This window comes from Crocodylus porosus, unplaced genomic scaffold, assembly GCF_001723895.1.
Source record: "Crocodylus porosus isolate Cpor-Errol unplaced genomic scaffold, CroPor_comp1, whole genome shotgun sequence".
Classification (NCBI taxonomy): Eukaryota; Metazoa; Chordata; order Crocodylia; family Crocodylidae; genus Crocodylus; species Crocodylus porosus.
In genome coordinates, this window is record NW_017728925.1 from 5,267,197 (window position 1) to 5,294,239 (window position 27,043).

The following is a 27,043-nucleotide window of genomic DNA, read 5'->3' on the forward strand; positions in this document are numbered from 1 at the left end:
TTAAAGTGGAAGCCTCTGGGTCAGATTCTGAACGGAGTTAAACCAGGAGCTGCATGTTGGTAGGCCAATGATCCATATATTGAGTCACCAACCTCAGAGCTTCAGGGCAGCCATAGAATAACCTGTGCACAGAAGTAATCATTTCCTAAACCCAGACAGCCAGTGCTTGTGCAAGGCTGGATCCCACCCCCTATATATCTTTAGTCTATTTGCTCTACCCAAGGATGCCCACATTCATGAAAAGGAGCAGGCAGATTAGGCCCATTGGCCAGGGTGGGGTTATACCCTGGACTTCCATTGATGTAACTGAAATCAAAGACTTGTCCACTTCTACAAGCTATTCCAACTCCCCTATAATAAAAGGGTACACGTGGGTCTCCAGACCACTGTCTGCGGTGTCACAGCATCCTTTTATCACGCAAATGATGAGCCAGATCAAACCAGCTGATGGGGCCGGTAAGTGCAGAGAGCCCAGCAGATGGTAATTCACTGCTTGAGAGTCAGGGGCCTCATCCCTTCATTAGGGGCCATAAATATTGTCAGGAAACACAAGCAGATTAGAATGAAATGGCACAATCACAACAGGACACTCCAGCGCTGTGAAGGAGGTTGCGTTAATCAGCCTGGTGGCCTGCGGAGCTTCGGCTCATCTGCATCTGAGTTAAGTATTCACACACACCCCTTGGGGCCTGGCTGCTGCAATATGGCCAGACACGAACTCCCACACACAGCTCCATCCCTTTCAGACCAACATTTCAGAGCACCTTGTGCTCTTTAGTGTGTCTAGCCTCAAACACCCCTGTGTGACAGTGCAGTGCTGACCTGCCTTTTACAAATGAGGAAGTGAAGCACAAAGAGGCTGACGCTTGCCCACAGGCATGTAGAAAGTTTGTGGCAGAGCAGGGAATGGAGTCCTGGTCTCCCATGACGGGCCGGCCCCCTAACCAGCGAGGCCTGCGGTCCTTCTGCGTGAGCCAGAGTTGGAACCGGAGTGTCAAACACCTACCTGTCTGGATCAAACTCCCCCAGGGGCTCTGCTGTGCCTTGGCACTGCTGCCTCTGGCGGTACTCTTCACGTGCCTGTAGATACGCCCGCTCCAGAGCTTCCTGTGTGTCCTTTAGCTTCGTAAATCCCTATGATAAGGCAATGAGTCTGAGCTTTCAGTCCCACAGCTCCCACAGTACAGATTTCATAACATCAGCAGACCTCCCTATGAAAGACTAATCTCACTAGGCCCTCAGTGCCACGCGGCATGGGGACTCCACATCCTAGGGTAACAAAGCCATGGCCATGCACTTATAAAGACAACAGGAGTCTTTAGTGGGATTGAACCTGAGACTTTTAGATCTAATAATACAAACATTTGCTACTCAGACCACAGGGTATCTGCTGACAGATCAAATAGCAGACTCCCATCTTCTCTGGGGCCAGTTATAAGGGGGAAACCAAACTCATACATGTCAAACCAGTGTATTAAGTTGGTACTAGTAGCTGGATACAGGGCTGCCTACATGTCTCATGAGCCTAGCTTGCTCACTTCTTTGCTGCCTAATTTATCTCCCTACTTTTGATGAAGAACTCTTATGTTAAAGCTGTGAGTGTGCCGCGAGAGCTTATGGCCCTGGCTTCTTCAATGTGCCCAAGCAGCATCACGTTTGCATCATTCCATCATTGTGTCATCCCACTGTGACACTGTGAAGCAACAATGCACTGTTGTGACACTGAGCAGCAGCCTCAGGGCTGGACGGCTGCATGTTTCACCTGGGATACGGGAAGAATCTCTATGTGGGACCCTGCTCTTCTGTGGCTCTTGGTGATGGATGGGCCTCAAGCTCAGGGCCCAGGACTAGACAGGCCAGTTGCTCTGTGGATGGCTCCATGGATCTGAAGAGAAGGGAAAATGGGAGAAACAAAAAGCAAAGCTAGAGGTACCTTCAACTGGTCCTGTGGGGTCAGTCTTCTCATCTGGATCAATTCTTCAAAGGCTTCCACCTGATCAAGAACAGAGCATTACCAGCTATTCTGCGTCAGGGTCAGTGCTGATAGCAGTGAAATGTAGCTTAGCCTCTACCTTTCCCTCCCCTTCCCCATAGTTCCTCTCTTGTCTCTTTCCCTTGAGGACTCTTCCCCAGAACTGGCAAGCTCCACACAGCCACCGCCCAGCAAGGATGGACTCGTTCCCTCTGAGGTTTCCTTGCCCCAAGCCGACCTACTTGTGTTTGGAATTTCCTGGTCTGACCAGCCAGTGTCTGTGTCAGGTGATTCCCTAGGAACGGCCTCTCTGCAGTGGTGCAGCCATCAGTCCCTGGCAAACCAGCAAGTATGGAGTGATCCAAGGAGGATGCATCTTGGTCTCCTGGTGCTAACGAGTACCCTGGAACAGAGCAGCAACATAAAGAGATCCCGAGGGTGTCACCTCCTTTCTCCAGGTGAATCTGGACCTCATGGACCCATCTTCAGTGAAGGCTAAAGCAGGGACAAAGCCATGGTCTCCAGCATGGACCTGACTCTCACATAAGGAGAGGCACCAAACACCAGCCTTTAAGCTCAATCCCAGAAGCTCAGTACAAGTCAGAAGCATTTAGCACCCTATGGGAGAAGCATTTAGCATTTCAATCTCAGAAGCATATCTTAATCAGCAGTAGTAACTGCTTGGAAGTCAGCATCTCTGGTCTTGGTCCCCTTAAAGAAAGGCCTAGTTGTCAGGCATCACACCCTCTCTTTTTCTCTCCCCTTACCACAGAACAATGGTAGAAGATATTTAGAGCTTGCAAAAATGGCGCAAACACCACTGAAATTGTTGGGGACTTGTGCCAGTGCTGAGTTTGGACCAGAACAATACTGGGATCATGGCCTGCTTCTCCAAGGATACAAGTAGGCTAGGTGGATGCTACACGCTTTCAGTAGGATGCACTTACAGCTGCACACAAGACATCCCAGCAATGTGTGGGCAAACACAAGCGTGTCTATTGGGAAGTGGTGGCGGGGAGCAGAATGGCAAAGTGTGAGAGTGAGAGAACAGTAGTGTAAATGAATACTGCACACAGTATCTACCAGGGCATAATCACCAGCCTTCTCATGTTGCGGACTTAGTATTGGAGCACATGCTGGTAACAGAGGACAGCGGCTGGCAGCGCAGTTCAGTTCAACCACATGTTGGTGGGGGCAGGTAGAGGGCAAACACATTCCACAGTGGCCTCTGTCCTGAAAGCATCCCCACTGCTGTCCCTCAAATTATAATGCTTCCTGTTCTCCAGCTGCTTTAAGAGTTGGACTTATTGCCAGGCATGAAGACAGGGGATAGGAGAACGAAGAGACAAAAGCAGCTGCACTCAGTGTCTCCGGTGCTTCCAACTCACCTTCACCGAGGATCGCTGGCTGGGCTGGAGCCGAGGTGGCACTGAACTCAGCTGTCCTAATCTGTGGGATGCTGAAGGCGATGATCTTGGAGCCATGAGACACCATCCCCATGTGGACGCTGTGGCTGGGGTTTGGAGGGTCAGAGTACAGGCTCACCTGAGGGTGGGAGAAAAGTGAATGGAGCCTTCGGATCACGTTGGATGCTAGCACCTGGGTGCCAGGCCTTCAGGCAGTAACTGATTCAACAGGAGGATACACGGGAAGCAGCAGCAGGATGTCTTTTGTGCTGACTGTAAAGTAATGCTCTGTGCCCCATGGCTGCTCTGAGGTCCCTCTCCTCAGGCAGGTCAGGGCTGGGGACATGCACAGAGCACTATCAGCTCATGGGGTGCCTGGCAGTCCCGGCCATGGGGCTCCGTTACATTAAGTGTCAGCTCTGTTACTAGCCATTTTCCTGCCCTAGGCGATTGTAGCTGCCAACTGTCACATTGCTGAAGAGTAATAATGCAGAGTGACAGCTGGAGGCCACCCCGTCTTTATAGGCTGGAAGGGCCGAGATGAGTAAACACCAGCTTAAGCAGGCCTGCCAGCCCCTGGCATTGCCCAAGCAGACCTCAGTCTCCACCCTAGAGCACAACAAATGCACCACGTGCCCAGACCATCCATGCAGGGTGGTGAGGGGAAAACAGATGCAGAAGGAATATCAGGCCATACAACACACATTCCAGCGACTGCACACGCAGGTCTGCATGCAAACATGTCCTCAAACACATCTGCATGCATACAAATCCCAGGTACATAACCACATGGATGCACAAACCTATTTCACTACTAGGGACTGGGGGCAGATACAACACTGAAAGCAAAAGCTCTCCTTAGCTTCTTTCCCAGTCAGACTCTTTTCTTGACTCTCCTTTTAGCCTAGGAAGGAGGCACTAGGAGAGACCTCTGTCTGGCAGCAACTCTCTTTATGCTGCACTTATTCTCACAGTAGAACATAATAAGCGCTGATGGGAAACCCTCAGCACTGAGAGACACTTTTCTTCCCTGCCTCCCTCCACCCATCCCCTGCTCTCACCCCTCCTCCTCAGGCCAAAGACAAAGCTGGATTTCAGTAATCCCCACCATCTGCTCACTCTCAGTGTGAAGCAAGGCTCAGATCCGCCTCCCCTGCCACAGCTGGCCTGAGACACAAAAGGAGTTTTTCCCCAAAGCTCTTCCTTTCATTTGGCTTTTGGTACCACGTGCTTCCCACACCCCAGCCCAAACTGCCATGTACCCATGTGGGACTGGGCAGGGTTTGTGACCACTGGCATTGCTCTGGGCTTGTTCTTGCCTTACTGTTCACTTTCCCCCATTGGGAAAGTGGCTATCCCAGTACTGCTGTGATACTGGAGAAAAATCCCTTAGGTACCTGCTTCAACTACTGAAGAGTTGACTTTTATTCTAGTTGCCAACTGACTACAAGTATTGCTTAGGTTGTTTTTAACATGTTGTAGGGAGTGCAGGGGAGCCACCTCGCCAAAACAAGTGGCCAGCTATGATCCACAGTCTGCCAGGCAATTAGACCCGGGACAGGTGATTGCAGAGTCACCTGGGTGGAAGAATGATACAATGGCATCAGCCTGGCACCTGGGAGACACAGTTTTAAGTCCTTCCTCAGCCACAGATGCCCTGAATAGCTCTAGACAGGTTATTTAGTCTCTCTGAGCCTCAGTGCAGCAAAATGAAAATAAGAGCATTTCCTTACCTCACAAGGGGGTGTGTGTAAGTTGTCTGGGGCAGGAACTATCTTTTTGTTTTACAGATGTATAAGGGCCAGGAACCAGGGCTTATCAGTACCCTGACAATGCAAAACAAGATATTGCAGAGATGCTATGAGTGTGTCTGCATACCACCTCAGGTAGGGGACACCCTGGCTACCACAAATGCTGAAACGAAGCAGCAGTGAAAGCCCTGGGAATGTATAACACTACGGCAATCCTTGAACACAAACACTTTAGGGCCACAGCACATTTACTGCATCTTGCAGGTCAGTCTGGAGTGCTCCCCCAATGCATGAGGCATGCTCCAGGCAGTATATTTGCTGCCCAGGCTACCCTTGGATCCTCAAAGATAAGCACTTGAAACAGAGCACAGAAGCACAGATTGCATTTGCTGAAAAGGACACAATGGACACACGTGGTGACCCACTTGAAAGTAATGCAGCACTCCCACTACAGTCCATAGCAATGGGCAGTTCCCTTTATCTTTCAAGAACATATCCCCTCTAGAAGCGGAGGAGGAAGTGTGCCTGTGTGTATAAAATACACACCCATCACCTGCAGTGATTCAGAAAGCAGTATATACTGCCAAAAAGATCCACTCCCTTTATGGCTAATAAAATAGCCACAGACTGTGGTAAGTCTTAGGTTCAAGGGTCTGAGTCTTTCTTATTTAAAGGGATAATGCTCCTGATTACCCTAGTCCAGAAAAGATCAGAAGTGTGCTTTCAGTTCCTTTGGGCCAGGCTTTCAGCTGTCACCAGGCCTTTGCTTCTGCACCACAATCAGAGACTTAGATCAGGCTAGGCATTTATAATGTACCCTTTGTTGGTGAATTAGACACACCAAGGTAGCTTCATGTCCTAAACTGCGGGCTCTAATCACTGCATCCTCATTACTTTCATCTGTAATCTGTAATGTCAGAAAACAGAGGGCAATATGTGTCAATCTGACCCTAAGTCTCACTTCTCCAACCTAGGGACCTAAGGGTGAGTTGTGCTGGGCACACGTAGAGTTCTGGCAAAATAAATGATGTGCTCTCCTTGTAATTAGCTTCATTCATCAATCATACCAAAGCTTGGGACATCTTTGTAATACTGAATGAGAATTATTTTAACAAGTTAGCACAAGAGATTGGGCGTCGGGACTCCTGGACTCTTTCCCAGCTCTGACTTGCTGTGAACTTGAGTGAATCACCTGATTCAGCTGAAGCACAGAGGGCTTGTAACTCCCACTGATTTCCATGGGAGGCAGCTGCACTGTACCTTTAAGAGGGAAAGGTGAATGGATTTTCTCAAACCAAGAGAGCCGGCTCCATACCTGGCCTTTCCCTCCCATCACAGCAATGAGACAGGGCTGCCAAACCCATGGCTATAGAAGCACAAATGCCCCAGGGGACCCCAGAGACTCTCAAGCTGAGCTTGGTATAGGGGAGCCACAGATGAACAGCTGATTAGGGGTGTGGCTCTTGACCCCCCAAATCAACCTGGGGCCCTTGTGCTGAATGAGCCCCTCTTCCGCAGGGACCAGCCAGGACCCAAAGGAACCTGTGCGCAAAAAGCTCCTGAGCCAAAGAAGCCAGTGTGCAAAACCATGCTGCCTGCCCAAGCCCGATGGCTGTATGCCCCACCCCTCCACCTGGCCCATGAAGTGTTGTGCCAAGACATGTCACCCTTGTCACAGTGCTCCAGACTGAGATGTGTTGTGGAAACCAAGAAGATCTGAGGTGACAGCTTGGGGGCCCTGGGAAGGGCAGCACAGCAGGCAGGGCCCTGCAGAGGCATCCAGGTGCAGAAGACGGGAAGGAGGAGGGACAGGATTTGCTTCTGGAGCTCACTGCCAAGCCTTGTACGCAGACAGATATCCTTTGTCTCTGAATGCAACTCCCAGGCAGCATCTCCATTGCCCCAAGCCCAACTGGTCACTCTCCTGTCTTCTGACAAGCTTTGCTTATGCACTTGCTCTGCCGCTGCTGGGGTGCCCTCCTCCAGGCTGCATCTGCAGACAGGTATTATGTCTTCACCAGTGATACACTCTCTAAACCAGCACATGGTACAGTGCGATCATAGCCCAGCCAGCACTATATGGGAAGACAAAGGGCAAGCAGGGTCCTAAAGCTAAGATAAGGTTGCTTGGAAATTGTTATTTGATGGAGCCTAGAATGGAGGCAGGCTGGATGGCCCAGTGGTGACGACACTAGCATGACTCTTACAAGATGCAGGGGCAGTCCCATTCTCTGCCACAGACTTCCTGAATATAGCCTTGAGCAAGTCCCAGTGAACTTAAAATGTGCCACGGCACCTTGCAGTGGCTCAAGACCCATGTTGGTCTCTATGCCTCAGTCCCCTTCTGTAAGGGGGAGAACAGCCCTGTCTGCTGAAAGTGTGGAAGAATACAACCTGATATGGTGAGGAGAGTGATCTACATACCTATAGCGAGAGGCACTGGCTTAACCAAAAGCTGGAGAGCAAGGTGTATTACTTGGGGGAATCATGTTTTTGCCCCAGTGAGGAAACAATGACAGGCAGCAGGTGAGAGCATCCCTGGCAGGAGTCAGTGCATCCACACACAGCGCATACCCAACAGCTGCTGTTAAACCAGGAGCTATAGGCCTGGGTAAAATGACTACCTGAGGGGCACAGTTCCAGCTCTCTCCTCTCTGGGAGGGTATTCAAAATGGGATTTTATAGAAACATAGAAAGTTAGGGTTGGAAAAGGGACCTCAGGATGTTACCTAGCCCAACCCCCTGCTCAAAGGACCATTCCCAACTACATCCCAGCCACAGCTTTGTCTAGCTGGGTTTTGAAAACCTCCATGGATGGAGCTTCCACCACCTCTCTGGGTAACCTGTTCCAGTGTTTTACTACCCACCTAGTGAGAATATTCTTCCTAATATCTAACCTAAATTTCCCTTGCTACAATTTGAGACCGTTGCTCCTTGTTCTCTCATCTGAGAACAAGTCCAGCTCCATCCTCTTGCAAACCCCGCTTCAGGTAGTCGAAAGCTGCTATTAAATCCCCTTTCAGTCTTATCTTCTCTAGACCAAATAAGCCCAGTCCCTCCAGTCTTTCCTCATAAGTCATGTCCCTTAGCCCCCTCACCATTTTTGTTGTCCTCTGCTGGACTCTCTCAATATCTTCACATCCCTTCTGTAGCGGGGGCCCCAAAACTGAACATAGTATTCCAGATGTGGCCTCAGAAGTGCAGAATAAAGCGAGATAATCACTTCCTTTGACCTGCTGGCAACACACCTACCAATGAAGCCCAACAAGCCAGTAGCCTTTTTGGCAACAAGGGCACACTGCCGGTTCATATTCAGCTTATTTGTCCACAGTAACTTCCAGGTCCTTTTCTCCAAAGTTGCTGCCCAGCCTGTCAGTCCCCAGCCTGTCCTGATGCATGGGATTGTTCCATCCTAAGTGCAGGACTTTGCACTTGTCCTTGCTGAACTGCATGAAATTTCTTTTGGCCCAATCCTCCAATTTTTTCTTAGCCACTCTGAATCCTAGCCCTACCCTTCTCCCTCCTCTCTCCCCCCATTTCCTAGAAAATTGGCAGCAAGCAAACACTCCAGAGGCACAAATGCAAAATGAGGAAATGCATTAAAAATATACACAAAAGGTCAGAGGCATATTCTGACATTTGCACCTGGCTTCCATGCAAATGCTGCTTTTTTTTGCTGGACGAGAGCAGGGCCTTGTTTTACCCAGCTCGGACGGGAAGGGAAGTGAAGGGGGAGGTGAGACAGTGCAAGCAGCTTTGCAATGTGACGTTGCAACAGATTTTGACTTCTGTCCCCCAGCACTGTGCTCAGTAAACCGCAGCCCTGCAACTGCCCTGAAAGAGGAAGGAAGCCAGAGGCAGGGTGAGAAGAGTGATGTCAATGAAAAGCTTGGGGAAGGAGGCAGGGACCAAGCTCTCAGAGGGGAACCATGTTCTGAAGGACCAGCTTATCCTGCCCCTTCAACAAGTGTGTGTGCGCGAGGGAGAGGCCCAGACTAACAAGACGTGTGGATGCTGGGATGGAAGTGGGCCATTGCGCTAGCTGAGATGGTGGAGGGAACCCATTCACACCAGAGTGAGAGGCCCCTTTTTTCAGACCATGGGCTGAAGGGGCCAGATTCTGAACCCAAGTTTTGACCCCCTGAGGACCAGGATGGGAGCATGGCACAACCCTCACAACTGCACCTGCACAGATGGACACCACCCTGCTGAACTCATGGAGGGCTGGTACCGGAGGATGACAGGTCCCAGCATGCAATACTCCTGGCCTGCTCCAAGTGCCCCAGTCTCTGGTTTCACTAGCACACACCTGGTCAGATGAACTAAAACTAAATCCAAATGTTCAGCATGGGCTTGAAGTCAAGGAATCAAAAAGGCTCTGAAGTTTCAGAAGCTCTAAAATGTTTGGAAGCTTATTCTGCAATTTCCAGGCTGCCTCTGCACTTTGCAGTGCTGGCTGGAAGGAAAACTGCCAAAATACCATGGGGAAAGGGTAGTTCTAGTGCTAGTTTTATCTGTAGGCAGCATGGGTCAGTGAAGAGACCACTGGACAGGGAGCCAGGAGGCCTACGTTTGATTCCTATTTTTATCTGTGTGACACCGAGCAGTTGCTTCGCTCCTTTGTGCTTCATTTTCTCCAGTTCTAAAATGGGAATAATGATACTTCCCCATCATAATTTTTTAAATTTTAGCTCTCCCAAGACAGGCTATTAGCCCAACAGGTGACATCTCCAACAGGCATGGACAGCTGAGCCTCTGGCCCGCTGGTGTTTCCCCAGCCCCCGGCCATTGTACCTTTGCTCCTAGCCGCAGTTGGTCAATGGTGTTTTCAGCCTCTGCATACTTTGTCAGCAGCCTGCGGTAGTCCTCCTGGAAGGAGAGCCAGGAAAGCACTTGTCAGCATTATACAGGGGATAGTCCAGGTACTACCATAAAAGTAAAGGTGGTGGGGAGTAAGCAAAGGAAGGAATAGGTAATAATGGTGCCAGGTGCATTCAAAAACATAAGTGCCTGCACTGACCTGTAGTATGAATGTGTATATGTGTATCTAGGGCTTCAGACAACAGGGACTTTAGAGCTTAGTTCACAAAATAAAACAATTCTTCAAAAATTAATCCCCCTACATGCTATACTTCACTTGAAGAACTACATGAATCGGGTTTCCTACTGGTTTATTTTACTGGTCTGCTATTAGTAACCAATGTGATGACTTGCCCTATGGCATACTCCCTATTGGTACCATTTCTGCATCGTTACAGGTGAAGGCTCCAATACGGGTTCCCTCCCTTTTCACTGCTCCTCCCTCCTCCCTTTCCTGCAGGACAAGGCTGCAGTGAGGTCATTCACCAGAGTTTGACATATAGGCCATGTCCAGATGAGCGCGGCTGTGTGCTATGCGGCACCACAGACACATCTGCTGTAACATAGCGCACATTCAGCTGTTTTCTGCACTGCAAGAAGCAGTGCAGGGGTTTTTTTTGACCCCTGGATATCTGCTGCTGCTAGTTGTCCCTGGGGAACCAAGTGTCCATGCTCACATGGACACGGCCAAGGACAGCAATGTGGCTCGCCTACCACTGCACCTTAACAGCTAAAGCATTTGAAAATACATCCCTAAACTCCAGCCCAGATAGAGACGCCCTGGTCACGTGCAGCCATGTCACTCTCACCTACAGTGTCCTGGTCACTGCCCCAGCAGTTTCTCTGGCCTGTGAAAGATGGCAGTTACCTGCAGCTGCTGCACCAGCTCAGTGGCTTGTTTGGGGGACTTGAACTCCTTGGGGACCCTGGCAGTGGAAGGGATAGGGCACTTCTCTGGGGACCCTTCCCCACTGCTCAGCAACACCTCCCGGACGATTTCTGCAGGGGACTTGAAGATCACAGGGCTCCCAGAGCCCCTGACCCTCATGGGCTGAGTCCTGCTCCGGGGAGGACGGTAGCTCTGGTCATCCTTTGGGAACTTCACCCGTGGCTCCACCTTGGAGAAATCCGGTAGCGGGTAGTTGAGCTGGCCTCGGCCATACCGCAAACTTTCAGCTGTTGCTGGGGATGGCCGGGAGGAGGTTGCTTTGGGTGAGTTGCAGCATTTCTCCTTCTTCCCGATGGCCTCTCCCCGAGGGCTCAGGGACCTGGACTGCCTACTGAACTTGGACGGGAGCGCCAGGGAGATGGTCTTCTTCAGCTTCCGAGCCCTGTCCTGGGGCTGGCTGCTGACCCTTCGCAGGGGAGGGGGACTCCCTGCCACCCTAAATGCATCCCCGGGCCTCTTGGAGCCCTTAGCTGAAGATCGGGGACGGTGGTGGCATGCCCTGATTCTATCAACAGAGGTTGCCTTGGCAACAGTTCTGGGAGGATCCTCCATTCTCTCAGCACAGGAGGATTCGGGGAAGGTCTCTGCATCGACGCTCGGGGCGTTCTGAAGGTCATCCATAGACAAGTGGCGCAAGAGGCTCCCGGTCAGGCTCCATGGGGTGGCATTGGCCAGTGGGCTCAGCTCAGGGCTCTCTGGGTGTCTGCCCGAGGCTGAGGACAGCTCAGTTTCTGCAGGGAACTCCAGGCTCTCTCCAAGCTGACTGAGGCTGTCAAGGTCATCTCCTATAGCTCTTCGGGCTGGCCTGTAGAGATGCTCTGGAGGGGCACCATAGGGGGAAGGGCTGATGTCTGAGTGCTCCGAAACCTCATCCCCGCCATCAGTGGTGAAGCTAATGGATTTGCTGCAGTCCTCATATTGAGCCTGGGCATCCCTTGTAGCATCAGGGCTGATGCTGTACTCAGAACCGTACTGGACCTCAAAGGAGAGCTCTGGGTAGGCTTCCCCTTCGCTCCCTGCCTCCCAGTCATCCCCTTGCCTCTCTACTTCCTCCATACTAGCTTGATCTTCATCATCTTCAGTCATGTCCAGTTGCTTGTCTCTTCGTGGACACCAGAAGGTTGGGGATTTGGGGTCCTCCAGCATCCCATCATGCTCTAGTTCCTCTTCATCATCTGGAAAACAAACAGCAGTGCAGCCATCACCAAACACTTCAGAGTTTCCTTGTTTCTATGGATTCTGAGATCCACCCCCAAACCGCGGGGCATTTAGGTCCTCTTAATGCCAAGTGCCTCCTGATGGGACCTTTCACTCCAGTGGTGCTGGGGGAGTTGGATATGCCCATTGTGTCGTAGGCTTAAGCCCTAAGGCAGGTGGCTTACTGGGCCTTACTGGCATCTGGTAGATTAGTGGCTTTTACTAGGCTAGAAATATGTGCACCCCAAGCAAGAAAATGTAGGGCATCACCATGGAAGTACCCACAGCTTCCCAACCCCCTTCAAGGAGGAGCCAAGAACAGGCTGTGCCTCAGTGCTATGGTTCTTGGTAGAGGCAGCAGATCTCATATTAACATTAAGATGGAGCTGCATTGTCTTTGTCTTGTCTAGCCAGATTCTACAAAGTGATGCACACTTCAACCTCTTATTGACTTCAGAGGAAGCAGAGGACATTCAGTGTCTCCATTTCTCTTTATTGTCCCTGCTTTGGGATTTGTATAGACCTGTTATGGTCATCACAGAAGATAAGGGAACAATCTTCCAGAAAACAGCATATCATTAATATATAATGTAAATTTATTTAGAGTGCACCCTCTCACTGAAGAGCTCAAACACATTTGCAAAAATTATTCCTATTCAGTCCAGACTAATATCTTCTTGGCTTTTCTGACCACCCCGAGCAGATATCTCCCTTGTGATGTCTGCAAATCATTTGGCTCTTACACACAAGGCATTGCAACTAACTCCAAACTCTTCACTGCACCCTACCTACCTAAAAGGACCCTAGCAGCATTACCTTGCCCTCATCAGCACTGAAACATAACTTGTCATTGTGCTGCCCAGGTACTTCATTTTGCCATCTCCCTCCACAGTTCCTCACAAAATTTTCCATAATTTAGAGTAACGGAGATTTCTTACCATCAGTAAAATCTGTGAAGTCCACTATTCCCTCCAGGGTATTAAAAGACAGATTTTTAAAGGTAGTCACTGGGGTTAGGTACATTTCTTTCAATAGCATTTGGACACCAAAATCTAGCCCTAAATCATATAGCACTGACATTAATTTTTTTCTTTTAATTACCTTACCCTGAGCACTCACAGATAATCGTAGAGGTGTTCAGAATAACTTTTCTGGATGTGCTTAAGTGATTCTGGAGCCTAAGTCCCAGTTTATGGTCCTAAACCACCTAGGCACTGGTGTGTGGGCTACCCCTATATTGTGACCATGGAAAAGGGTGTACCGCAGGTTTCAGATGCACGGAGAGATTTGTTGTACACTGTCTGGCATGGATGTCACTCTCCTCTCAAGCAACACACGCATTTAGAGGCAAATCTGCCGGAGTGATGTTCCTCAGAGCTGACACTTCCCAATGGGAAGCCTCTGGTAGCCTGGAGACCGAGCATTTCTGGCAGGGATCCTGCCTGCTCTCATAAGCTGAGCAGCATCAGGAATAGTCAGTGTTTGGCTGAGAGACCTCCTAGGAAAGTGCCAAGGCCCTGCAAGAACTGGTACTGGAAATTCAAGAGACGGTGCTTTCCCCTTCCCCCTACGGCGCTGTCATGCTGGAACACTGCCTACTTTTTCTGGAGACTAAGACTTTAGTTCTTTATTTCTCATGACCATTAAATATTCTCAGCACTTTTCTGTAGGTGGAAGAACACTGCTGGCACATATGCACTGGCCAAGTGCCAGCTCAAGTACTTGCCATCTGCCCTGCTTCCTGTGGTTTTAGCTGGAGGCAGGGTGACTTCTCACTTCCTGTCCTGAACCACTGAGCTGTGCGTATATAACATGCGCTATGTCCCACTCCAGAGAGCATTTTAATGCTGACTCCATACACCTAAACTCTTTGGGATCTCACTAGGATTTGTACCATGTCGACAGCTGGGTCCCATGTGATGAATTGGACCTGTAGATACCTCCCAAAGTCCTGGCAATTACTTGCTTTCCTTACTGCAGTCACTTCTGGCTGCTATAGGTATGTTACATGGAGATTATGAGAGGGAAAAAATGGACCGAAAGGAAACCTGACTCACCAAGGGGTGGGCTCACAGCACTGTCCACATCTTCTCTGGATGCTCCCAACTCAAAGTCCTGCAAGTCACCAAGATCAAATCTCCTTTCCCTCTGCGCTGAGTGACCTGGGAGGAAAGCTGGCTCCTCAGGAAATCTGACATCTCCCAGGAACTCCAGTTCTGCAGGCCTCTGGGAGGGGCATGTGCCCCACTGGCTGGTGGTAACCACAAGTCCATTCTCATCCATGTGCCCCGCCAGTTCCTCCTCCACCTCCTCTTCCCAGGGCTGCCCAGAGTCATGGCTAAGGTCTGGTTCTGCCCAGTGCACCCATGACACTGAGCTGGCCATGTCCTGCTGCCAGCAGTGAACGGTGCAAGGCACTGTGGCAGGGTGGGAAGTGTGGAGAAGGGGCTTCACTTGTGTCGTTTCATGGTACAGGTGCTGTGAACGGCTGGTGGGCTGGGGGCACCTTCGGTTCCTTGGGAATGTAGGTCACATTGCTACTCTGATCAGCATTTCAGCATCCTGCCTGCAGCTAAGAGGAGAGAGGGATAGGAAGAAATGTAACAGAAGCCAGCAAGGGCACAGTGGGCTGCATTCAGAGCACCCCCCAGCCCCTTCCCCATCCTCCCCTGTCTCCTGACAGAGATGCCAGCTTCCCTGCCCACTCTCCATATCCCCAGCTCTGAGGGAATTCGAGTCACCTCATGGATTGCTCCTTCCCTCCAGAGAGGAGCATGGGAGACAGGAGCATGGGCGCAATGGCAGCAACCTCTCTCTAAGGGGAATCTGACATGCAGGATGGGGCTGCTGTCCCTGTCGTGATGCCATCACAACATCATGCTACCTCTCCTAGGGTACCATGACATAGATGTAGTCCTGCCTTTACACACTGCCATCCCATTGGCCTCAATAACAGTTAAGATCATGGTAATGCCCCCTAGGGAACCAAGGAAAGGTGGAAGCCTTCCCTTCCCTTGTGATGCTGAGCCTGCCAGCTCCCGCTTGGTACCAAGCATCCCACAGGCAGTGGCAGTGCAGCTGGAGGCAGTTTAGGTCATGGCAAAAAGGTCCTTTGTGGCATGCTCTCAAGAGGCCCAAACAAGCTGCCTATGGCCCTGCACACAGCAGCTCAACATCACTAGCAGGGCTCCATCCTTAACAAGTGCCAAGGGTCTTCATTTCCCTGGCACAGTCCTCGAGTGAGCTGCTGCTCTTCAGAGACTCCCTCCCCTCTCACCCCTTCCTTTGAACACGCACTTCATGATATCATCCTCCCTTGCACCTCTTTGAAGCCCAGTCTCACGGGCAGGGTCACATCTGCTCTATAACCAGGCAGGAAGGGATCCTATGCTGCAACCCAATTCTTCTCTACACCCTGGCCCGAAAACCGTGCACATCAGACGTCCTGGGGAAAAGTGTCTGCCACCTTCCATCCCATCCCTGAGCATGAGTCTGGTAATAACCATGGGGCCATCACCCCAACCCTTCAGCAAGCAAGCACTCTGCACCTGGGCAGGCCAAAAGAGGCTGGTCCTTGCAAGGCACCCACAGCCCAGCCAGCAAATCTGCAGCTCTGACCAAACAGATGGAGTGAAGAGACCCCTCATGCCAGGCATCCCCAGAGCGAGAGTTAGGACTGCTCCCTGCCCACCCCTGGGCAAATGAGACAGCACACGAGAGAGAGACACACAGCGTCAATCAGCCGCACGGAGAGCTAGGGAGACTACAGTAGCAGCAGCTGATGATGTGGCAATGTGCTTACGGCAGAGTCTGTTCAGGACAAAGACCAGCCCCCGGTGCCCTCCCTCTTCTGTCCCCCCTTCTGGCAGCTGGAGGCACAGGCTCCACTGTTTAAGCCGTTACATCACTGTGAGAAGTGAACAGTGGCTGAATGGGCACTTGAGAGCACGCTTTGGGATCACCAGGGAAGAGTGGCGGTAAACCCAGGTGTTCCCAACGGGAGGCTCCTGCAGAGAGCAGGGCAGGGTTGTGGGGCTGCATGGGAGCATATTCTCCTCCGATCCCTCCCTCTCTGAGGGGGGGAGACCTGCTCTATGGGGGCACTGGCTGGCGCCGTGGGCTGGAGGAGTGGGGACCTCACCCCGAGGTACCCACAGCTCTTCTGATCCACAGAGCAGAGCAACAGTGGTCTCCACTTGCTACCCGATCCCATTCCCTCTGAGCTGGCAGTTCCCCACACAGCTCCCTCTCTGCTAGGTTTCTCTCTGTGCCATTAGGGTTGGGTCACATTTCGGGAGAGGCCAGGACCGCAGGGACTGTAGCTCTGCTGTGTGGTTGAGGGGCCCATTAGCAGCAGGGCTCCATTGTTTTCCTCCATTGTGTGAAGGGGAGTTGCTCCAGGCCTTTCAACAGCCTGCAGAGGCTCTTAAGCAGCTGAAGCCTGTTGTCTGTCTCCACCATTCGCTTTCAGCCCCCTCCTGCCAGCCTCCCCTACCCCACCCCCATGAACACTAATAACCCTCTTCTCCATCTCTCTCTTCCTCCTCCTCACTCCAAAGCTAGTGATGCAGTACTAACCGCTGCCCCAGGCAAGGGCACTCCTCTACAACAAGAATCCGCTATGCCACCGCCTAGGAACGGGCCTGCCGCAGCTATGAGCTGCGGGGAGCTGTAGTGCCTGGGGCTATTGTTACTCCAACACTAAGCTCCCTCTGTTTCAGTCTTAGTCCACTTAATGCACTCGCAGGTCTTACGGGCAGACAGATCTAGCATGCAGACTCAGTGCACGGCTCCTGACTGAGGGCATAGGGGACCACAGGCAGTAGACCTATGCTCATCTTTTTGCATAGGCTGCCAACTCCCCTCTTTTGCTCCCTAAGCTGGCTGCTGTCTACTCCCAAATGCTGCTGCATTGGGCAAAATCTCCAAGAACCCACCAGCCAGCAATGAAGGACTGGAGAGCAAGAGGGGACGACAGGGAAATGGACTCAGGTCAAAGCAGCAGCTGGGCGCTCTCTTTTTGTCTCTGCACTGAATGGTTTCCCTTGCAACATCAGATATGGGTCCACTCGACCCTTTAGGAAGCTGGGTCCTGCAGAGCCAGGAGGCGACTGAATAAGTGTAAAATCAGCACCGTCACTTGTCAGTCGGGTGCCTGAATCCCTAATGCTCATGCTGCCCTTTGCTGGACTTGACAGGGCATTGCAAAATGCTGTCCTGTGCCATCAGAGATGGACGCATAGTATGGCGACACGTCCAGCCCTGACTCCGGGGATATCAACACAACCTGCAGAGGGAAAACCTGGCATCTCCGACATTCATAATCACATGCTTGCCCCAAACAACTGAGCATTGCCTCTTGAACCTCACTTGCCACCCTCCGGATGCCTGGCCACCTATGCAAGGGGACCTTTCCTTCTACAGTAAGGGGTGCAGAGAGCTCCAGCCCAGGACTTTTGCCTGCTACGTGCCACATGAAAGCAGCTTACCCGCCAGGCTTCTGTACTGGCAAATAAGGAGTCAGACTTTCAGAGGTGTTGAGTTCCTGCAACTCCAGTATGAAGCAATGGCCCAGGCCCCATGCAGAAGGACCGGCGAAACCTACTCCCCACCATCCTTGTGGTGGGAGTGCCAGAGAACAAGGGTATCAAGAGGATGACAACCCCTTCAGGCCCAGATGGCTGGTTTGACTCTGGTTCTCGGCAGCAGTGACTGACAGCTGATAAATGAGAAGTGCTGTTTGACAGCATGCGTCAAATGAGATGTTGGGGATCAGCTAAGATCCACCAACCCAAGTGTGTCGTGGAACAGAGGCTGAACAGACCATGGTGGCACAACTGTCCTCCTTCCCTAGCAGGGCTGCTGCATGGGCTGGTACCCAGCAAGGGCTGGGGAAAGCCTGAATGGCTGGAGACCCCCTGCTCCTGATCCATGCATCAGAAAGGGACTGGCGTGCAGCACTGCATTCACTTTCGCTTTTCAGAAGCAGCACGCAGTGACCGCCCCCTCTACCCCACCAGGCAGGGAGGCCTGAACAGTGGGGCTAACAAGCTGCTCCTGAGCTGAGAACATGCAGCTCATTACAGCTGGGCCTCAGCCAAATCCTCCCTTAAAACCATAAAAGGAGAACACAAAACCAATCCACCCCTCGCTCTCCCTTCTGCATTTTTGGTGCCCCATTTTTAACCCCTGGCATGCTGGAAAGCACAGCTTGCCAGCCACATGAATGTTCAGGCCATGCCATGCCCAGCACTGGCTCCAATGCCTTCAGATCTCATTCCCAGGCTAAATCTGCCTCCCACAACCACTTCCTCCCATCTGGCAGCCAGGATCGGAGGCACTTCCTAGCAGGCTGTTCCATGCAACCAGCTCTCTAAACGCAGAGCCAGGCAGGGGATTGCTGCGACTCCTCACAGCCAATTCCCTGCACACACACCTTGCCTTCTCCCCAGGAAAGAACTGGAACTAATCCACAAGCACCTGGGCTTCACTGACGCTCCCAATATACTTCATGGGGACCTAAAACTTCATGCTGATGTGCAGGATTGTACTGGCCTCTCCTGATCCCAAAAACAGACGGTGTTGCCACTTGAGCTATTGGAGAACCACCATTACCTGTTAGCAGTGTAGACATGCAGCTGGGAAGTCCTGTATCGCAGCTGCATGCTACTGCCAGGTAGAAGGCTTGCGTTTGTGCACGTTTGCGCATACACCCCCCCCCCCCACTTCATTCACATTATTTCAAAAGATCTTTTCTAAACCTCCTTTCCTTCCATTAAGACTCAATTTACCCTGTGACTATAGAAAAGGAAACACTCAGTTTTCAGCAGTAACCTTTCAACCCATTTGCTCCTACATTTGGATTCACTGGGCTCTGAGCTCTTGCTGAAGCCGCAGAGAAGCTGCAGTTTAGGATTGTTGCATGACATGACAAGCAAATCCAAGGCAACACTTGAGCCTAGAGCTGGGGATACAAGGCAAGGGTGCAAAGGAATAACTCACTCCAGAGAATACTGCATGTGCCACCTGCCAGCCACTCCATAACCATGCAGGAGATAAAGGAGCAAATAAAAGGACCCTCTCTACCCATCAGCCAGGACGCGCCCACTGTAAAGTAGATGCCAGGTCACACAGTAGAGGGACAGGCTGGGTTTGCCATAGGGCAGCTGTGAATGGAGGTGGTGCCCATAAACGAGGGCATTATGCTTACTGCTGACTACCACAGCCCAATGCTGGGTAGGTACAGGGAGGGGTGGGTCAGGTGGGCAGAGGGGCTTTCTCTTGGGTTGGAGAGCTCCCAGACTCTGTTCCCAGTGTGCATGGAGCTGCCTGAGGTCTGGCCACCCTTCCCAATCACTTAGAGGCTGTGCCAGTTGAGAAAGCCCAGCCAGGCAAGAAGCTGTCAGCCAGAGTTTATTCAGGGAAGGCTGAGCTAGTTTTGCTGAGGATGAGCCAAAGGAGGGGGTAGGATGAAAACTGAGAGGAGGAGGAGGAAGAAGAAGAAGAAGAGAACAACCAGGCTAAGTTCAGAGCCCAGTAACTGTCTAGAGATGTGTCTGCGTATACGCCCAGTAAAACTGCATGGGAGAGAAAGTGGCATAGATCCAGCAGACTCATTCCACTAATGACCCAAGGGCCAGACTTAAGAACTTTCCCTCCCCGCTCCTCAAACCAGTGCCTTCTTACTATTTATTATGGCCGAGGTTTTCACGGCCACTAGCAATTATGGGAGCCCAGCTGAAGATGTCTTCAAGGGGTCTGATTTACAGATAGTGCCAATCATCCACCCTCTCAAAAAACAGGACCCTTTGTGGCAGCTCATGTGGGCCAGCAGCAGTTGCTTGGTAAAGTCTTGGCTGATTTCTGCTGCAGTCACATTATAGGACCCAATGTCATGTCATAATAGGTGCCACACAAGCAAAATGAACAAAGCTCCTGCCCCAGTGAGCTCACAATCTAACACACAGCCAAATCCACAGTCTCACCTTTCTGGTTACATTGACTTCCCTGCTAAACATAGGTCCCTACAGGCTTCTCCTGCATGACCCTAGACACCCCCCCATGCCCACATGCCACCAGCTGCTTCTCGACGTGACTTGGTAGACAGTTACTTCAGTTCCACCCATCCTTAGCAAAAGCCTCTTTTCCCCGCTGACAGGTCCTGCATTATAGTAAGAGTTTCCAGGAAGGGTTACTGCAAGGGCCATGTTCCCCTTGCTACAGCCCCACTGCCCTGCTCTGTCTACCAGGAGCTGAGCACCAGCATGACAGAAACCTGCTCAGAGGGCAAAAAAATAAGTGGACTACAGGAATTTTCCTGTGTTGCCAAAACGCCTGTTCTTTCAGGACCCCGAAGGGCAGTGCAAATACCTCTCTGATCCTTTTCCCTGGGCACCAGGCCAGGAACAACAAGCACAGACTGAGGGAAAGATCCAGGGGGAACAGGGAATGGGGGAGTTCAGATTTACCTACTGCCTTGCACTCCTGCACTCTCTCCTTCCCCATCTGAACCCACCTGCTGTCTCCAGGGACTGTGCCTCTTCCAAACACATACCCGCCTGTGCTGGCAGCAATCACGCAGGCCCCAGAACAGCAGCCTCAGCACCAGCGCTGGGTCTGCTGTAACCACAGCAACCTCACGCTAAAACTAGGGGCAGCCACGCAGAGAGCGTGAGCTGCAGCTCCCTGGTGCTTCTGGCTGCAGCTTGGAGCTAATTGGCTGCTCGCCTGTTAAAACAGCCCAAACTCTTGAAAAGATGGGGAGGAAACGATGCCAGCTTCTCCCAGACACTGCCCTGTCAAGAGACTCAGCATAACCTGCTGGACACCTGGATGCTAGTGCTGAGGTCTGCGGTATAAATGCTGAGACTGGCTTCATGGCTGGGACTGCTACCAAGCAAGCTGGTGAAAGCCATGTGGGGCGGCCTTCAGTGTGCCACTGTTGTGAGACTCACCACCACCTGGTGACCGGAGAGGCAGGAGTGTCATTGGGTACAGAGTTACCCACACTGCTCCATGCACTGCAGTGTGGGCTGAGTAAAGAATCGCAGGGAAAGTCACTTTCTTCTAACACTGAACAAGGAGCTTTGCTGGAATACGGGAAACAGCACCATCTCTAAGGCAAGCCCCTCTGTCTGTGTCACTGGACAGCTTCTTCCTAGGATTTTCCTCAACCACCCTCCCCACTTAACTTTACAGATATTTTCAGACTGCCATCGTGCAGAGCTGATAGGTCACATGGGACGAATTCCCCTTTATTTCAACCTTCAGTGGCATATGAGAATGCTACTAAAATGTATTTAATACTTGCCCGACATTCATCTTCCATATAAGCAGTCCCTGATGCTTCCAAAGGGATGGGTTATGATCTCTATTGGGAGAGGAAATAGCTCATCGGATAATGACAGAGGGCAGTGCCTACAGCGGGCAGGCAGAAGCAGCACCCGTGTTCTGGGTGACTTCTTTCTCATGTGGAACGTAGGCCCAAATTTTCAAATGTGATTCCCCATCTCGCTTGCCAACCTGAGGCCAGGACCTGACCCTCAGAAGCACTAAGCACCCATAGGTCCCTTTGATGCCTGGTGGAGCAGCACGTGCTCAGTCCCTCCCAGCATCAAGCCCAAGGCTTTGGGAACCCAAGTCAGTGGCCACTTTTGAAGGCTTGTGCCTTGGCTGGCATCGTGTGGGTCAAACCCACACACATGTCTACAGATAGGGGAACAAGAGTAGGAAGAGATGCATAGATCACATCTAAGTTGCCCATCTTTGCCTCCCTTACTGCTCACCTTCCCCTCACACACAGCTTCTCCACCCACAGTCCATTCAAATCCAGCTGCCTGCCACCGCCAAATGACCTGCTGTCGACTATTCACTGCATCCCTACAACCTGGGTAATACTCAGGAATACAATTCCTGCTGCAGTTAGGCCGAACTTTATCACTCGGGAGATAACAACCTACTCTGTACTCTCCTGGGCATCAATACACACTTTTCTACCACTCTCAAAAGCAGGGTGTCCAACCCCTCAGCGCTCTGTGGCCTGAGAGAGTGGAAATCCAGGCTTACAAGGACACAGCCAAGCTTCATTCATTTAGATTTATTCATAACTAAATAAAGCAGCTTGTTCTCTCCCTGGTGTTTATAATTAGAATATCCCTCCCCCGGCCAGGCTTCCCACTTAAACTGTGTATTTTAACCCAAACATTTCCCTTTATCACAGAGGCACTCTCACCAGGTTTGCTATGTTAGGGTCCCACAATGTGCCGCGTGCAAAGCTATTGCCAGACTGCTCGTGAGCTCCAGGGTACAAAGCTAGGCTTCTCACAAGCCCTAGGTTGCTTATTTGGTATTCAGATGACGCTAGTACTGAGTGCCCCTGAGGCACCCCGTGGCTAGCCTGTGTATAAACTCTGGTTTAGCTGGTGGGCAGTGGAAGCAGCACAACTCAATGCTCTTCACTGCAAGACCAGATTAGAGGAGACAGGACGTCTTCTAGGAGACTTCTGGCTGCATGGATGCTGCTGGGGGAGGAGAGTTTCCTTAAAAGAAGTGCCAGCTTCAAAGGATCCTGGGAGCATGACATCCCCATGCCCATGAGAACAACTGCCTGCCAGGCTAGTTCTCTGTTTGGCAGGTGCCAATACTCAATGTTCAAGGATGGGTGAAGGAAACCTTACAGGGAGCAAATATGGAGTGGTCTGCCTATATTGGACAAGGGGATGCGTCTCTACCACTATGATCTCTATGAAGAGACTCCGAGGCCGTTCAGTTCAGATCAGGTGATTGCTGGGAGCCCACTTCCCCCAGTGTGATTACACTGAGCAGCATGCTGACCCATGACAACCCCTGCTGAGTTCAGGGTTATAGTACTATTCAAGACAATCAGAGAACAGGCCTAAAAGCATAAGTGGGCTGGTTGGGTTTTCTCAGGCAACAACTGTACAACCCAAGCAAGGGGCTCTATGTGTCCTTTTGGATGTTGCTTCCCCCCCAGCGTGTTCAGCTCCCCAAGCAGTTTGAAACTATGCTCGTCTCCAGGCTCTAGGGCTGGAAAGGAGAGCAGTGCAAGAGCAAGGGGCTCTCAGCACTGAGCAATGCTCCACCTTGGGGCACGACAGCTCAAAATAAAAAAGAGGAACATTTTCCTCCCCAAACCAAGAAAAGCACACAGCACAAATCTCACTCTGGGATGCTAAATATTTCTACATGGTGCAAACCTAGCTCAGCCCCAGTTCCCTACACCTGCCAGGGGCAGGCAGCCTCCCAGGAGGACTCTGCCTTCCTCTCCAAATCTCTGAAGACAGATGCTAACAGCAGAAATATTCAGCACTATGGGAGTGGCAATTCCCATGGCCAGGACAACTGCTTGTTTCTGAATTGATCCTCGGCAAAAAGGCCCAAGAATTAATTTCCTCTGTCCTAGTGGCTGTTGGCAGAGGCACTGCTCAGGTAATGGGAGTGTTAATGACTGGATTTTCAAAGGTGCTGACTAACAACAGGTCCCCTGATTTCCATTTTGGGGGCTGTGCAGCACTTCGGCAAAGACGTTCACATTGGTAATCCTTCTCTTTGGCAGAGAGAGGCTGGAACCAATCCTCAGGGTCAAAATACTCCCCACACATCACAGCTGACCCCCTCCTGGGTCAAACGCTGGCCTCAGCAAAAGCTTGGGGAGAGCCTGAACCACGATCCAGAGCTCTGACGCTCAGGTCCCCGTGACTCATTGCTCCCTCAGCTAGGTAACGGCTGTAAACAAAGCTGTTGCCACCCCAGCACTGCAACCCACAGCCTCTCGCTTCACAAAAGTCCCCTGTAGCAAATGTCCAAGGAAGCAGTACCAGGCCGACAAGCACCAGCCACTCTGGGGCAGGCACGGCCACTGACTGTCTTGCTCCGGAGATACCAGGTGACCTCAGACATGCTTAATTCCCAGGGAAGCAAGTCACCGCGTGTGACGGGCAGTGGAACGAGATGCTTCCTTAAGCGAGGGGATACTAGTCACAGGAGCACTACAAATGCCTAGAGACGCCTTGATGCATGGGTTTCCCTTGCTCCCCGCTCAGGGAAGGACACACTGGGATACACCCCCCATCCTCCCTGACCTCTAGGCTCTGCTGGCTTGCTGTTCCACCGCCGGAGGTTGGAAACCGAGCAAAGACCCTGGATATTCAGCCTCTCCAGGCAGCCAATATCCAGAGAGCACAGATGTTCCCCACTCCCCGCAAGCCCAGACATCCCCAGTCCCGCGGAGCGGCAGCCGGACCCACTTACTCGTTGGCTTACTTCCTCACGCCGTTTTCCGCCTTCCTCTGCTGTTGCAGGGGCTCCTCTCTACCACCACGAGCACGGCTTGGCTCCTTGGCTTTGCCCAGCCCAGGAGGAGCTCAGATCACTTCTTTCTGAAACTCTTTCTGCCTCACTCTCCATCTCTCGGCTGCCTGGCCGGCCTCCAGCCTGTGCTGTCGTGGGCGAGGGAGCCTGGCTGACGACTACATCTCTTCCCCCCCACCCCATCTCCGCCCCCGGCTCGCTTTCTCAGATACAAGCAGGAAGTGCTTAGGCAGATTTCCTACAAGTTTTCATTGTGCGCACATGCAGGCCTAACTTTTTAACCCTGTACAGCCCTGAGGACTGGGGCAAGCCCGGAGTAGCACAGCCCACAAGCATCACCGCCTCCTTTATTCATAATCCCCTATAATCCCCATCAGGGTCTCTTTTAGAAGCAGCTTTTCAACGTATCTACACTCTCTGGATAGTTAATACTGATCCTCACCCCCCGAAGCCACTGACTACAGAGGCGAGACCGCACAGGCAGAAGCACAATAAACTTCCTTAAATTGCTCAGGCCATGTGTCCTCCCCAGGGGCAATATCCCACAGTCTGTTCAGGTCCTGGCATCTCTGTGGATGCTATACAAATATACCCACCTGCCTACCTCTGAGGAGGGGCATCTGGTGAGAAAACAAACTAGGAGAGGGCCAGGGGACACCTTGGGGGGAAGAGATCGATGCTAGGAAATCATGGGCCACCCTACCTAACCCGCTGGCCTGCAGAAGATTGCCGTCTAATAAGAACTAGCTGGAGAGCCAGCAACTTTTGTCACCTGGCTGCTGATTGAACAGTTGTCAGTTGGCAACAAGATCTGGTCACCAGCAACCTGCCTTGGGAATAATCTGCCCTTTACAAAATAGCGGTGATGAGCTAAACTTCTCGATTTTCCTCATTGTTGGGATATCCTTTTCATAAGGGCCCTTGTGCAATTTCCTTTATTGATGCCTTGGCTAGGGGCCTGCATTTTTTTTTCAAGAGTTCATCTCTATAACTCACAGTCCTGCTGTATCACAAGCATGCATGGATCTGGCCTCCCAGCACCCTCAAGCAGGGAAGCATCATTGATCCCATTTCACTGATGGGGAACTGAGGAACAGAAATATGAAGTCCAAGTTCACAGCTAGTCTGGGCAGAGGCAGGAATAGATGCCAAGTCTCCTGACTCCTAGTCCAGTGGCTTAACCACAAAGCCATGTCCCTAAGCTGTTCTCGGTGGTATTGCACATCATGTGGTGCGACAGGCAGATGACCTGTGTTTACAAGAATCTCACTCCATCAGCCAGCTCTGTGTGCAAGACATGATAAGAAACAGCAAACCCCAACCAAGGGAGGGGCTAGAGCTTCTTGTTAAAAAGAAGCTTCCAACCTGGATTCAGCCTCAGAAGAAAAGAAATTCCAGTAACACATGTAGGGTTTCCAGGACGTTTACATTTATTTGCAGCATCTCCTGGACTTGGCAACAGGATGCTTTCCATCAGGTGGGACAATGCACAGGCAGCCTTTTGGCAGACTGCTGTTGTACATGGTATCATCCTAAATGGGCTATTTTTACGAGATAAAAGCCCTGTTTAGGGGGAACGTGTTGCCTAGTGGATAGAGCACTGGAGTGGTCCTCAGGGGATCTGGCATCCATTCCTGGCTCTCCCAATAACCTGCTCTGACACTTTGGGCATTCCCCTTTCCTTTTCTGTGCTTTTTATCCCTTTGCCTATTTTCTGTTTGCACTGTAAGCTCCTGGCAGCAGATCTTCCTCTCAGTATTCATTTGCACAGTGCCTAGTGCCGGAGGGCCCTGACCTGGGTTGAGGCCTCAAGATGCTACTCTAAAACAAATATACAGACTTGTAAGCTGGGCCTGGCAGTGGGACACAGCACATTTCCCCATCAGCCCCCACCCTAGGTAAGACATGGATTATTTCTGATCTAGCAGTGAGCCGGCTCATGCAGCAGGCACTGCAGCACCATTTCAGCCCTACTGGTACCAGTCTTTGCCAGCAAGATGTGATGGGGCAAGAGCTGTTAGAGGGTGCTCGAGAGCAGAACAAAAATGGGAACGAGACAAGCCGTTTTCTTTAAAATAAGCACTGACTGCCAATGGACACGGCCTCAGCATACTGTACTATATGCCCCTCTATCTCTATAATGACTTTGCAGGAAGAGGAAATGGGCCTTGTAAGAGGGGGAAAAAAGCGAGAGTGTAGTCCAGGAGCTGGGGGAGAAGGGGAATAAAGGAAAGAATTAGTTACAGGCAGACTTGCTCGGGTAAAATAAAAGCCAGTCCAGACCTTCGTTCAGAACAGCTGAACTGCAAACTGCCATGAGATAGGGAGAGGCTGATTCACTGTATTTCAATCTGACTGGCTGCAGGGAGCATCCAAAAGCCCCTGGTCCCCTGAAGTCCTGCTCTGTGCTCCCTAGAGATTTGAAGAGCTCTCACAGGGTTCAGAGAAGCAGCCAGGCTCTTGGGCAATGATCCAAGCTGGACCTCTGATGCTCCCTGCTTCTGGAAAGCATATTTGCATTCAAGAGCAATGTGGAGCCCCTGGCAGATAGAGGCACAAGGCCCAAGCCACACAGGTA

The 27,043-nt window shown here is 51.4% G+C and overlaps 1 protein-coding gene across 3 annotated transcripts in view; it reads right to left on the reverse strand.

The window, feature by feature from the left end:
• The window catches only part of AKNA (AT-hook transcription factor), a 55,051-nt gene that overhangs the window by 18,632 nt on the left and 9,376 nt on the right, over positions 1-27,043 (reverse strand). Inside the window, exons 1-8 of one of the 3 annotated variants that reach the window (XM_019540626.1) lie at positions 24,406-24,629; positions 14,193-14,701; positions 10,858-12,113; positions 9,924-9,998; positions 3,361-3,517; positions 2,215-2,375; positions 1,934-1,993; positions 1,007-1,134 (exon numbers count right to left, since the gene is read on the reverse strand). In XM_019540626.1, the coding sequence (XP_019396171.1) occupies positions 1,007-1,134; positions 1,934-1,993; positions 2,215-2,375; positions 3,361-3,517; positions 9,924-9,998; positions 10,858-12,113; positions 14,193-14,520 (2,165 nt within the window). In that variant the 5' untranslated portion in view covers positions 14,521-14,701; positions 24,406-24,629. Of the gene's footprint in view, positions 1-1,006; positions 1,135-1,933; positions 1,994-2,214; positions 2,376-3,360; positions 3,518-9,923; positions 9,999-10,857; positions 12,114-14,192; positions 14,702-24,405; positions 24,630-27,043 lie in introns of those variants that run through there. The other 2 variants (XM_019540623.1, XM_019540625.1) reach the window with 2 other exon arrangements.